Below are 13,660 nucleotides of genomic sequence, written 5' to 3' on the forward strand. Positions count from 1 at the left end.
GTCACTATTGACCCCAACCATGCTGTGCCCACTGACCACCAGAGGAGAATGGTAAGGTGAGAATGAACGGCTCATAATAAGGTCTGGAATGAAGTGAAGTGAATTGTACGTACTGTATGTGTTTGATACCATTCTATTCATTTTATTACAGACATTATTATGAGCCTGAACTCCATGCCACCAGCCACCACTGCTGACCACAGACCAGAAACCAGACAAACATTCTAACTGGCCACCCACATTAGTCTGCTCCCAGATCTGTGTGTGATTTAGCCAACTCCTTTAGATATACATGGCATGACAATGACAGTCAGAAGAGTTGGTTTAAACAGATCTGAATCAGGAAACTAAGAGTTGGTTTAAACAGATCTGAATCAGGAAACTAAGAGTTGGTTTAAACAGATCTGAATCAGGAAACTAAGAGTTGATTTAAACAGATCTGAATCAGGAAACTAAGAGTTGGTTTAAACAGATCTGAATCAGGAAACTAAGAGCTGGTTTAAACAGATCTGAATCAGGAAACTAAGAGTTGGTTTAAAGAGATCTGAATCAGGAAACTAAGAGTTGGTTTAAAGAGATCTGAATCAGGAAACTAAGAGTTGGTTTAAACAGATCTGAATCAGGACACTAAGAGTTGGTTTAAAGAGATCTGAATCAGGAAACTAAGAGTTGATTTAAACAGATCTGAATCAGGAAACTAAGAGTTGGTTTGAGGGTGTCAAGGGTGTCAATAATTTGTGACCCCACTGTATACTTCAAAGTTGGAGATATGTTGAAACTGGATCCATCCTAATGATTCTACATGTTATAGTATGAACCTGGATCATCATAATGATTCTACATGTTATAATATGCCATAGCCTTTCCAGGCCAAAGGTTAAACTATTGTTATGTTTATGCTATATAATGGTGTTGTGTCACTAGACTTTGACCAGATATTATTGCATCCAAAGTTCAACTCTACATAGAACATACAGAGCCACTTGTCATCAGGAAGGTGCTCTCTCAGCAGAACGGATAATATCTCAATGACTTGACATGTTCTGGTTGTGAATTCAGGCTACAAGGTAAGACTCTTCCCAGGGATTATTGTGAAGTGTGTAGAGACATTAAGTGTATGTTGTTATTTTACTAGTGAATGAAATTAAAACAATCAGATCTAACCGTCCATTTCACCTGCGACAGCTACGTGACAGTTCAATCATACAAAATGGCGCTGACTGGGTGTTGACGATAAAAATCTGAAACATATTGTTCGTATATCGTATTATAGGATTCGTATATCTGGTTATTTTACAATTTGTAAAAATGTTAATGTGTCATAGTTCTAAATCATCTGACAGAATATCAGAACATGTTGTTTTCATAATTACAGTGAGCTGCTGCTTCTTGTGTAATTTGGTATGAAACCACTGAACATACTTCTCTTAACATTGTTATTATGAATTAAATGTAGTAATAGTATAATAATAGCATAGCTGTTGAACAAAGCAACACACTAGAATGAGTGAAATGATTAAAAGAGAAAGTGAGACATTATTATCAATAGTTTCTCTACATGGAGAAGAGGTGAAACATATCAGTCACCACTACATGTTCATGTGATGCATTAAATCACCTGACTGTTTGGATGTGTCTGTCAGGAAATGTTTATTTCTAAGAGATAATGAATAAAAGAGAATGATTGACATTCAATAATTATTTGTCACTGTGTTAACCACAACCAACATGTTGGATCTCTGTTTAGTTGTCACTGTGTTAACCACAACCAACATGTTGGATCTCTGTTTAAGGGTCAGTGCTCTGAAATGAGTCTCTCTGGGGAGAAAGAGGAGGGGGTTCCTGTCTCTAAAATGAGTCTCTCTGGGGAACATGACACCAAAGCTAAGAGGTGAGATGACAATGTTGTTTAAGAACTTATAAAGATGTTATTTCTAAAATGTTATTTTTCACATTCGTCATTTTTCATCAGAAATTATTTCTTATGGGTACGTTCATGTGTCTGTCAAATACTATTGTTCTGAGAATTTTTGTTTTGCAAAATGCTATATAGCTGGAATGAAATGTTTGTATCCTGTATAGTTGACTGTGATATGTGGTTGTCTCACCAGCACACATGTACTGTAAACACTATAGATGTCATTACTGTAAACACTATAGATGTCATTACTGTAAACACTATAGATGTCATTACTGTAAACACTATAGATGTCATTACTGTAAACATTATAGATGTCATTACTATAAACGTGATAGATGTTATTACTGTAAACACTATAGATGTCATTACTGTAAACGTTATAGATGTCATTACTGTAAACGTTATAGATGTCATTACTGTAAACACTATAGATGTTATTACTGTAAACACTATAGATGTCATTACTGTAAACATTATAGATGTCATTACTGTAAACACAATAGATGTCATTACTGTAAACACTATAGATGTCATTACTGTAAACACTATAGATGTCATTACTGTAAACATTATAGATGTCATTACTGTAAACACTATAGATGTCATTACTGTAAACACTATAGATGTCATTACTGTAAACACTATAGATGTCATTACTGTAAACACTATAGATGTCATTACTGTATACACTATAGATGTCATTACTGTAAACACTATAGATGTACTGTACTGTACAGTACAATACAGTACAATACAGTATAATACAATACAGTACAGTACAGTACAGTACAGTACAGTACAGTACAATACAGTACAATACAATACAATACAATACAGTACAATACAATACAATACAGTACAGTACAGTACAATACAGTACAATACAATACAATACAATACAATACAATACAATACAATACAGTACAGTACAATACAGTACAATACAGTATAATACAATACAGTACAGTACAGTACAATACAGTACAATACAATACAATACAATACAATACAGTACAATACAATACAATACAATACAATACAGTACAGTACAGTACAATACAGTACAATACAATACAGTACAGTACAATACAGTACAATACAATACAGTACAGTACAGTACAGTACAATACAGTACAATACAATACAATACAGTACAATACAATACAATACAATACAGTACAGTACAGTACAATACAGTACAATACAATACAATACAATACAGTACAGTACAATACAGTACAATACAGTAGAGTACAGTACAGTACAGTAGAGTACAGTACAGTACAGTACAGTACAGTACAGTACAGTACAACTGTGTTCATTAGTTACAGCAAACAACAGCAATGTGTGTTCTGCTCCGTTCTCAACCCCCAAACAGCAGACCTCACACATACAGTTGAGACGACCACAGGTTCAACCTCAGTGCAGCTCCCCTGGATGGAGAGCATGTTGTGGGGTTAAGGGCCTTGCTCAATGGCCCAACACAAGGAGATTGTTTTGAGGATGTGAACACAGCAGCCCTCCAGTGGTCAAATCAATTCCGTATTTTCCAGCTACTGGCCCGGGATTCAAACCGAGCACTTTTCGGCCGTAGGTCCAACGCCTGCCAAAGCTCCATCTGATTTGCCGCTGGGCGAAAACCTGAGTTACTCTTCAGAAATAAGCATGAGTTAATCAGACAAAATGCTATGCAGACATGATTATGATGCAGAACAACGACTTACATGTAGTTATCAGCAGCAGCCACAAGAGAGAGCCTCTGATAGTTCTGGGTCACTGCCAGACTGAGCAGAACATAGATACTGTGTTAAAAGTCATCTAATGATTAACTAGGCTATTGAACATTTCTTAAAGTGCAGTTGCAACAACCATCAAGCGCTCTGATGAAAATGGCTCTCATGAGGACCACCACAGGAAAGCAAGACCCAGAGTTACCTCTGCTGCAGAGGATAAGTTCATTAGAGTAACCAGCCTCAGATTGTAGCCCAAATAAATGCTTCATAGAGTTCAAGTAACAGACGCATCTCAACATCAACTGTTCAGAGGAGACTACATGAATCAGGCCTTCATAGTCAAATTGCTGCAAAGAAACCACTACTAAAGGACACCAATAGGAAGAAGAGACTTGCTTGGGCACACAAACACGAGCAATGGATATTAGACCGGTGGAAATCTGTCCTTTGGTCTGATGAGGCCAAGTATTAGGTTTTTGGTTCCAACCGCCGTGTGTTTTTCAACAGGACAATGACCCAACACACCTCCAGGCTGTGTAAGGGCTATTTGACCAAAAAGGAGGGTGATGGAGTGCTACATCAGATGACCTGGCCTCCACAAATCACCCGACCTCAACCAAATTGAGATGGTTTGGGATGGGTTGGATCACAGAGTAAAGGAAAAGCAGCCAAAAAGTGCTCAGCATATGTGGGAACTTGAGAGAATGCCAAGAGTGTGCAAAGCTGTCATCAAGTCAAAAGGGATCTCCATCCTTATGTAGTACTCTGGGGTTCTGATCTATGCCATCAAGTGCTGCTTTTGGTTTTAGACTATTGGAAAAGCTTTCCAGGTGAAGCTGGTTGAGAGAATGCCAAGAATGTGCAAAGCTGTCATCAAGGTAAAGGGTGACTACTTTGAACAATGTATTTTGATTTGTTTATGACCTTTTTTTGGTTACTACATGATTCCATATGTGTTATTTCATCGTTTTGATGTCTTCACTATTATTCACTATTATTCCACAAAAATAGTAAAATAAACTGGAATGAGTAGATGTGTACAAACTATGGACTGATATATATATATATCTTCTCATTTTATTTGGTTTACTTTAGTCCTCACAGGTCTTAGCCTACAGAAGGAATGTATTATGTTGTAGATACTTTAGTCTGGATAAACCATGTGATTCTATGGTTAGCAGAGATCTTCTGTGTATAAAGTGACGAGGGAGGGCTTAAAAACATTTAAAGACTCACTCAGCTGTTGTACGAGTTGTCTGAGGCAGGCGTTAGATCATGAGCATTTTCAACTGCATCATTAATAACGATGGTTTTGGGAAACAGCTCTGTTACGAATTCTTTGCGGGTGACTGTTATCAGCACCTCACAACCCCAAGCAGTCCACTCCACTCCTCTCCCCATCCCTCACAACTGGAGCCTGAGAGTCTATGACAGGCCTGGGCAATTATTTTCCATGGAGAGACACATTAGAATATATTTTTGCCATCCCGGACCAGAATCAAATTATAGGATTATACATCATGTTTATGTTTATGACTGTGACTGGTTAGGACATCTACTTTGTGCATGACACAAGTCATTTTTCCAACAATTGTTTACAGACAGCTATTTCACTTATAATTCACTGTATCACCATTCCTGTAGGTCAGAAGTTTACCTACACTAAGTTGACTGTACCTTTAAACAGCTTGGAACATTCCAGAAAATGATGTCATGGCTTTAGAAGCTTCTGATAGGCTAATTGACATCATTTGAATCACTTGGAGGTGAGTAAAATAATATGTCCTTAAACAATTGTTGGAAAAATAAGTACTACTTATTTCTCTAAGAGTGAGGCAGATTTTTAGCATTTAGCAAAAAAAATGGAATATTTGTCTCTGAAATTAAACAATCAAGTAATAGATTTTAAACAAACACATGTCTGTCATTGAACAACCCCATGCCATGGCAAGATAGTGAAAAAACACACCAATCTCATTCATATTTTACTTGAACAAAAAGCAAATTTACCAACATTTCTGAAAATGGATATATAGTGCATTTGAAAAGTATTCAGACCCCTTGACATTTTCCACATTTTGTTACATTACTGCCTTCTTCAAAAATGGATTCAATTGTTGTTTTTTCTCTCTCAACAATCTACACACAAAAACACCCCATAATGACAAAGCAAAAACAGTTGAAGAAATGTTTGCAAATTTATTTAAAAAAAAACTGAAATATCACATTTACATAAGTATTCAGACCCTTTCCGAATGCACTGTATAGCGATTTTGGAATGAAACTCTTCTGTTTCCCCATCTGAGCTCAGAGTAGATGAGAGACGTAATGTTTGTCTCTGTTGTGTTGAAGACCAATCCAGCAGGAGAGACCAGCCTCCCCTGTTCCCAGCTGTGTGTCCATGAAGAGTCACCAGTCTATGGAGATACCTATAGTGTTCAGAGAGGGAGACTTTTCTACTGAACAAAGGTAAGAAGAACTCATGGGTCCTGGTCAGTGAGTTAAACAACACTGTCTCTAGTCATTTCTCCTCTCCCATTTTCCAATTTCTGTTTGTTGTTTTCATAATCCATAGGCTCATCCTTTTGTCCATCTTCATAGCCCTAAAATAATATTAAACAAACACAACATTCCCTCCCTGTGTGTGTGTGTGTGTGTGTGTGTGTGTGTGTGTGTGTGTGTGTGTGTGTGTGTGTGTGTGTGTGTGTGTGTGTGTGTGTGTGTGTGTGTGTGTGTGTGTGTGTGTGTGTGTGTGTGTGTGCACTCCTTGGATGTTTGTCCCCAGAAACCAACAGGAGAGATCAGAGTCAGAGATTCTCAGTGGTCAGTCTTCCCAGAGTCATCAAACAGACCTGGCCTCCATATTCAGTGTATGTGGTCCTGTTATGTACATTTGTTTTTGTTTACCTCAAGTAAAGTTGATCTGTCAATAATTCATTAATGTGTTCATGAGAAAGCATTTCTTCTCTTGCTTAACTTATTTACTTAACCTATTTCAGTTGCTTGAAGAAAATATTATCACATTTGTGAAGAACGAGCTGAAGACGTTCAAGAGGATTCTGAGTCCAGAACTCCCACAAGGCTTTGAGAGTCAGAAGCAGGAAGTGGTGGATGCTGAAGATGAGAAGCAGGAGAGTAGTGCCAGAGAGGGGGCTCTGAAGATCACACTGCACGTCCTGAGGAAAATGAACCAGAAGGAGCTTGCTGACACACTGGAGAAAAGTAAGAGCTGTCTGCCTCATGTTGAATGCTGTTTTATAACACACATTAAAAGCGGAATCTAAAGTACAGGGAGTGCGAGAGTTTAAAAAAACAAAAAATGATTTGTTGTTTTACCAGGCAAGTTGACTGAACACATTCTCATTTACAGCATTTATACAGGCAGTTATCAATTATTATTATTATGTACAACTTTCTAACACAGTCCTACAATACTGTATTAAAACAGACGCATTAAAACAGACTAAATATTAATATCCTCTGTGTTATTTCTAGATTCAGATGAGCTCGCTGTGATTTGCCAACATGAACTCAAATCTAATCTAAAGAAGAAGTTTCAATGTGTATTTGAGGGGATCGCTAAACAAGGAAACCCAACACTTCTCAATAAGATCTACACAGAGCTCTACATCACAGAGGGTGGAACAGGAGAGGTCAATAATGAACATGAGCTGAGACAGATTGAGACAACAACCAGGAAACAAGCAAGACCAGAGACTGCAATCAAATGTAATGACATCTTCAAACCCTTAACTGGACAAGACAAACCTATCAGAACTGTGCTGACAAAGGGAATCGCTGGCATTGGAAAAACAGTCTCTGTGCAGAAGTTCATTCTGGACTGGGCTGAAGGAAAAGCAAATCAGGATGTCCAATTTGTATTTTCATTCCCTTTTCGGGAGCTGAATTTGATGAAAGAGGACAAACACACTTTGATTGAACTTCTCAACCACTTCTCAATGGAAACCAAAGAATCAAGAATCTCCAACTACGACAAGAACAAAGTTCTGTTCATCTTTGATGGTCTGGATGAGTGCCGACTGCCCCTAGACTTCCAGAACAACAAGATCTGTTGTGACGTCACAGAGTCAACCTCAGTGGATGTTCTGCTGACAAATCTCATCAAGGGAAATCTGCTTCCCTCTGCTCTCCTCTGGATAACCTCCCGACCTGCAGCAGCCAATAAGATCCCTTCAGGGTGTGTTGACCAGGTGACAGAGGTACGAGGGTTCAATGACCCACAGAAGGAGGAGTACTTCAGGAAGAGATTCAGTGATGAGGACCTGGCCAGCAGAATCATCTCACACATAAAGACATCAAGGAGCCTCCACATCATGTGCCACATTCCAGTCTTCTGTTGGATTTCTGCAACAGTCCTTGAACACATTCTGAAACATAAGAGAGAAGAGATGCCCAAGACTCTGACTGAGATGTACACACACCTTGTGGAGTTTCATATCAAACAGAAGAATGAAAAGTATCTTGGGGAAGAAGAGACAGGTCCACACTGGAATAAAGAGAGCATTCTGTCACTGGGAAAACTAGCTTTTCAACAGCTTGTGAATGGCAATCTGATTTTCTATGAAGAAGACCTTAAAAAGGCTGGCATTGATGTCAATGAAGCCTCAGTGTACTCAGGATTGTGCACACAGATCTTTAAAGAGGAATGTGGGCTGTACCAGGACAAGGTGTACTGCTTCGTGCATCTGAGCATTCAGGAGTTTCTGGCTGCTGTATATGTGTTCCTCTCATTCATCAACAACAATGAAAATCTAATGGCCGAACCTCAATCAACGTTCAGGAACTTTTCATTGCTGTTCAGAGACAAGCCAGAAGTTACTGTCTACAAGAGCGCTGTGGATGAAGCCTTACAAAGTGAGACGGGAAACCTGGACCTTTTCCTCCGCTTCCTTCTGGGCCTCTCACTGGAGTCCAATCAGAAGCACTTACGAGGTCTACTGACAAAGACAAGAAGCAGCTCACAGAGCCATGAAGAAACAGTCAAGTACATCAAGGAGAAGATCAGGGACAGTCCATCTACAGAGAGGTGCATCAATCTGTTCCACTGTCTGAATGAACTGAATGACCATTCTCTAGTGGAGGAGATCCAAAGATACCTGAGATCAGGAAGTGTCTCCAGTAATGAACTCTCACCTGCACAGTGGTCAGCTCTGGTCTTTGTGTTGCTGACTTCAGAAAAGGAGCTGGATGTGTTTGACCTGAAGAAATACTCCAGATCAGAGGAAGGTCTTCTGAGGCTGCTGCCAGTGGTCAAAGCCTCCAGAGCTGCTCTGTGAGTACATAAAATTACATTTAAATACTAATCATCAGAAAGAAATATTAAGTTTAGGAAAAAATCTGTATTATTGAATAACATATTGAATCAGTGCATTGGTGTTCACATTAGTATAACAAAATAACCATAAAATTCTAGGAGACAGAAGATGAATCTATATGTTGTTTGAGAGAATAAACCAAATACATTTGCCATTGTCAGTGTGAACAGTGTGTTTGTGAAATCATGATGATCTCTTTATCAGGCTGTCAGGCTGTCTAGTCACAGAGGAAGGCTGTGTTTCTCTGGTCTCAGCTCTGAGGTCAAACCCCTCACACCTGAGAGAGCTGGATCTTAGTAACAATGACCTGAAGGATTCAGGAGTGAAGCTGCTCTCTGATGGACTGGGGAATCCCCACTGTAAACTGGAGACTCTGAGGTCAGTAATCCTGTAGTTGGTCAACAAGTGATAACTGTTCAGCAGATCCACATGTGTTTACCAGACACATAGTCCACATCATATGTGTTTACCTGACACATAGTCCACATCATATGTGTTTACCAGACACATAGTCCACATCATATGTGTTTACCAGACACATAGTCCACATCATATGTGTTTACCAGACACATAGTCCACATCATATGTGTTTACCAGACACATAGTCCACATCATATGTGTTTACCAGACACATAGTCCACATCATATGTGTTTGGACAGTGAAGCTTACAGTTTTCAAATGTATTCTATACTCCAGCTATTTAGATTTGAGATAAAACGTTTAATATTAGGTGACAGTACAGAATGTCACTTTTTATTTGAGGTTAATGGTGAGAGGTTAGAATGTCACCTTTTAATTAGAGGTTAATGGTGAGAGGTTAGAATGTCACCTTTTAATTAGAGGTCAATGGTGAGAGGTTAGAATGTCACCTTTAAATTAGAGGTTAATGGTGAGAGGTTAGTATGTCACTTTTAATTAGAGGTTAATGGTGAGAGGTTAGAATGTCACCTTTTAATTAGAGGTTAATGGTGAGAGGTTAGAATGTCACCTTTTAATTAGAGGTTAATGGTGAGAGTTTAGTATCTAACCTTTAATTGGAGGTTAATGGCGAGAGGTTAGAATGTCACCTTTTAATTAGAGGTTAATGGTGAGAGGTTAGTATCTAACCTTTAATTAGAGGTTAATGGTGAGAGGTTGGAATGTCACCTTTTAATTAGAGGTTAATGGTGAGAGGTTAGTATGTTTTGTTGTAGCCTCTGTAACTCTCTCACTCGTTATTATTAATGATTAATTCATGATCTTTCTCAAGTCACAGGCTTGATGTAGTCATCGCGTTCAAAGAATATGGGTCCAAATACTATACTTCTGACTACTTTAATACACATTCATTCATTTATGAATAGATATGGCAGGTTTAAAAATATATGCTACCACTCCAATTTCACCACCAAAGAATAGCAGTGTGGTTTTAATATGATTTGACTCTTTGCAGGCTGTCAGGCTGTCTAGTCACAGAGGAAGGCTGTGCTTCCCTGGTCTCAGCTCTGAGGTCAAACCCCTCACACCTGAGAGAGCTGGACCTGAGCTACAATCACCCAGGAGACTCAGGAGTCAGACTGCTCTCTGCTGGACTGGAGGATCCACACTGCAGACTGGAGAAACTCAAGTATGTAGAGGGTTTATGTCAATGTTCTTATCAGACATGTTTGAGTTATCAGGCTAGTTAAGACAAACAGTCTTACCACCACTTGGACAAAGTTATATGCTGACTGTGTGTGTTTATCCATGTGTGTGCGTGTGTACTTGTGTAGGTGTGTGAGTTGACGTGTATCACTCAATCACTGTCTGTTCTTCTGCTTACTGCTACAGTGTGGAACATGGTGGAGAGTACACAATGAAACCTGGGCTTAGAAAATGTGAGTGTTGACTGCTGTGAAGAATATAACTAAGAATAAGTCTTAATTCAAGTTAAGTCAAAGTCGAAGACCACCATCATTAATTACTTGGTCATATTAAATATAATCTGTAGTTCTACAGAAGCAGAAATCAGGGACACCAATGTTTAGAAAGTGTTGCTTTGACAATGTGTGTGTCTGTGTATGTGTGTGGCATGTTTGTGTTACAGTAGCAATGTGTGTGAGTTCATGCATGCATACATGAAGGTGTGTGTGTGTGTGTGTGTGTGTGTGTGTGTGTGTGTGTGTGTGTGTGTGTGTGTGTGTGTGTGTGTGTGTGTGTGTGTGTGTGTGTATGACATCATGGTTCAGTACGACATCATGGTTCAGTATGACATCATGTGTCCAGCATGTGTGTGTGTGTTCATCAATGCGTACAGGTGTTTGAGTATGTGTGTAATTAATGTGAATAAGTGTGTTTTATATTACCATACAGTATAACATATGATCATTCAACAAGTCTCAAGTTACCTTAACTTCTCCTTTTGATTTCTAATATTGTGTCTGGTTTCATCCATCAGATGTCTGTGATCTCACACTGGACCCAAACACAGTAAACAGACTCCTCTCTCTGTCTGACGAGAACAGAAAGGTGACACGTGGGAGAGAGGATCAGCCGTATCCTAATCACCCAGAGAGATTTGGCTACAGGAAGCAGGTGCTCTGTAGAGAGGGTCTGACTGGGCGCTGTTACTGGGAGGTAGAGTGGAGTGGGAGAAGGGCTGTTATAGGAGTGACATATAAAGGAATCAGCAGGAAAGGAGAGGGTGAGGACAGTCTGATTGGATGGAATGACAATTCCTGGAGTCTGGTCTGCTCTGACAACCTTTATACAGCCTGGCACAATAATAATACCACTCTCATAGCCATCCCCCCCTCCAGCTCCCACAGAGTAGGAGTGTATCTGGACTGGCCAGCCGGCACTCTGTCCTTCTACAGAGTCTCCTCTGACACACTGACCCACCTGTACACATATCACACCACATTCACTGAGCCCCTCTATCCAGGGTTTCTGGTTTATGACTCCTCAGTGTCCCTGTGTCACGAGGTCCCTGTGTCAAACACAACTTGGACCTGCTGACGTCATCTGAGCGCGACTTATGTTTGTTGTTGGGAGCTGAAAGCTGAACGAGAGGTTTGTTGTTTTTGTAAAGCTGACCGTGTTTTGACATACTTTAATTTTATGATGGATCTTGCAGCACTGTTGGGCTTAGTTGCTGTGAGTGCTGCTGTCTGTCCCGGGTATTGTAATGTTTTTAAAATTGTATAAACTGCCTTAATTTTGCTGGACCCAGGAAGAAGAGATGCTGCCTTGGCAGCTAATGGGGATCCACAATAAATACAAACACAGAATAAAAATACAACATGGCGTTTCCCTTTAATCATGGTTCAGTATGACATCATGGTTCAGTATGACATCATGGTTCAGTACGACATCATGGTTCAGTATGACATCATGGTTCAGTACGACATCGTGGTTCAGTATGACATCATGGTTCAGTATGACATCATGGTTCAGTATGACATCATGGTTCAGTACGACATCGGGGTTCAGTACGACATCATGGTTCAGTACAACATCACGGTTCAGTATGACATCATGGTTCAGTACGACATCGTGGTTCAGTATGACATTGTGGTTCAGTATGACATCGTGGTTCAGTATGACATCATGGTTCAGTACGACATCATGGTTCAGTATGACATCATGGTTCAGTACGACATCGTGGTTCAGTATGACATCATGATTCAGTACGACATCATGGTTCAGTACGACACTCTTAGAATAGCTCTCTAGTGTGTAAACATATGATTGTAAATATTCATGAATAAACACCATTTAAGTTGACAGACATTGTCAACTAGAGTCAGTCATTAATATAATTAATCACCACACTGTGTTGTAAAACAGTTTTCATTTAGAAATCATTGATCTTGTTGTTATTGGGCTTCTTGGTGTTTGTAAATATTGTTGTCTGTAGACTGTTAATTTGTCAAATTCTTTACACAACAATCATGTTTCTGTTTAAACTCAATTCCACTGAATGAAATGTACATGTGACTAATTAAGTTAATCAACCAGATGAAATGTTTTAATACTGATCACAATATGACATTACAGTAATAGATGGAAGAAGAGAGGTGTAAATGTTTTAATACTGATCACAATATGACATTACAGTAATAGATGGAAGAAGAGAGGTGGAAATGTTTTAATACTGATCAGAATATGACAGGACAGTAATAGATGGAAGAAGAGAGGTGGAAATGTTTTAATACTGATCACAATATGACAGTAAATGGAGGACAGTAATAGGGGTTGTGTTCAGTACATAGAAATGGGTCTTATTCAGTTGAAGAGGAAGCTGTTATGACAACACACACAGACCTTAACTGTGTAAAATGTCAACTTCAATGGGGTTGTAGCTGTATTGAAGTGGTGTGTTTTTAGTGAATCTCCTTTATCATCTCTGGAACAACACCCTCTGTGAGGTCAGAAACATTCAGGGGAAATGGAAAGAGATCCTGTGATGTGATTTCCTCTTTTGTATAGGGATTCCTTTACAGCCTGCTAGGTTACTGGTTGTCTACAATGACGTCTCCTGTGTAAATACACACCCTTGTTACGTTGCAGGAAGCAGCTTCAGGAAGTGATACTGTGTATTCAGTATTCACATTATAATATGCACTATTCTGTCATTATAATATCCACTATTCTGTCATTATAATATCCACTATTCTGTCATTATAATATCCGCTATTCTGTCATTATA

The 13,660-nt window shown here is 39.1% G+C and overlaps 1 protein-coding gene across 1 annotated transcript; it reads left to right on the forward strand.

Moving 5' to 3' along the window:
- Positions 1–941: 941 nt before the first annotated feature.
- LOC109877329 (NLR family CARD domain-containing protein 3) lies at positions 942–13,245 on the forward strand. Its single transcript, XM_020469612.2, has 10 exons — positions 942–1,067; positions 1,794–1,891; positions 6,007–6,123; positions 6,440–6,524; positions 6,654–6,876; positions 7,150–8,947; positions 9,195–9,368; positions 10,424–10,597; positions 10,801–10,847; positions 11,408–13,245. Exons 2-10 carry the CDS (start codon positions 1,809–1,811, stop codon positions 11,965–11,967), a joined length of 3,261 nt encoding a protein of 1,086 aa, XP_020325201.2. The 5' UTR covers positions 942–1,067; positions 1,794–1,808; the 3' UTR covers positions 11,968–13,245.
- Positions 13,246–13,660: the final 415 nt, after the last annotated feature.

Source organism: Oncorhynchus kisutch, unplaced genomic scaffold, assembly GCF_002021735.2.
Source record: "Oncorhynchus kisutch isolate 150728-3 unplaced genomic scaffold, Okis_V2 scaffold1174, whole genome shotgun sequence".
Taxonomy (NCBI): Eukaryota; Metazoa; Chordata; class Actinopteri; order Salmoniformes; family Salmonidae; genus Oncorhynchus; species Oncorhynchus kisutch.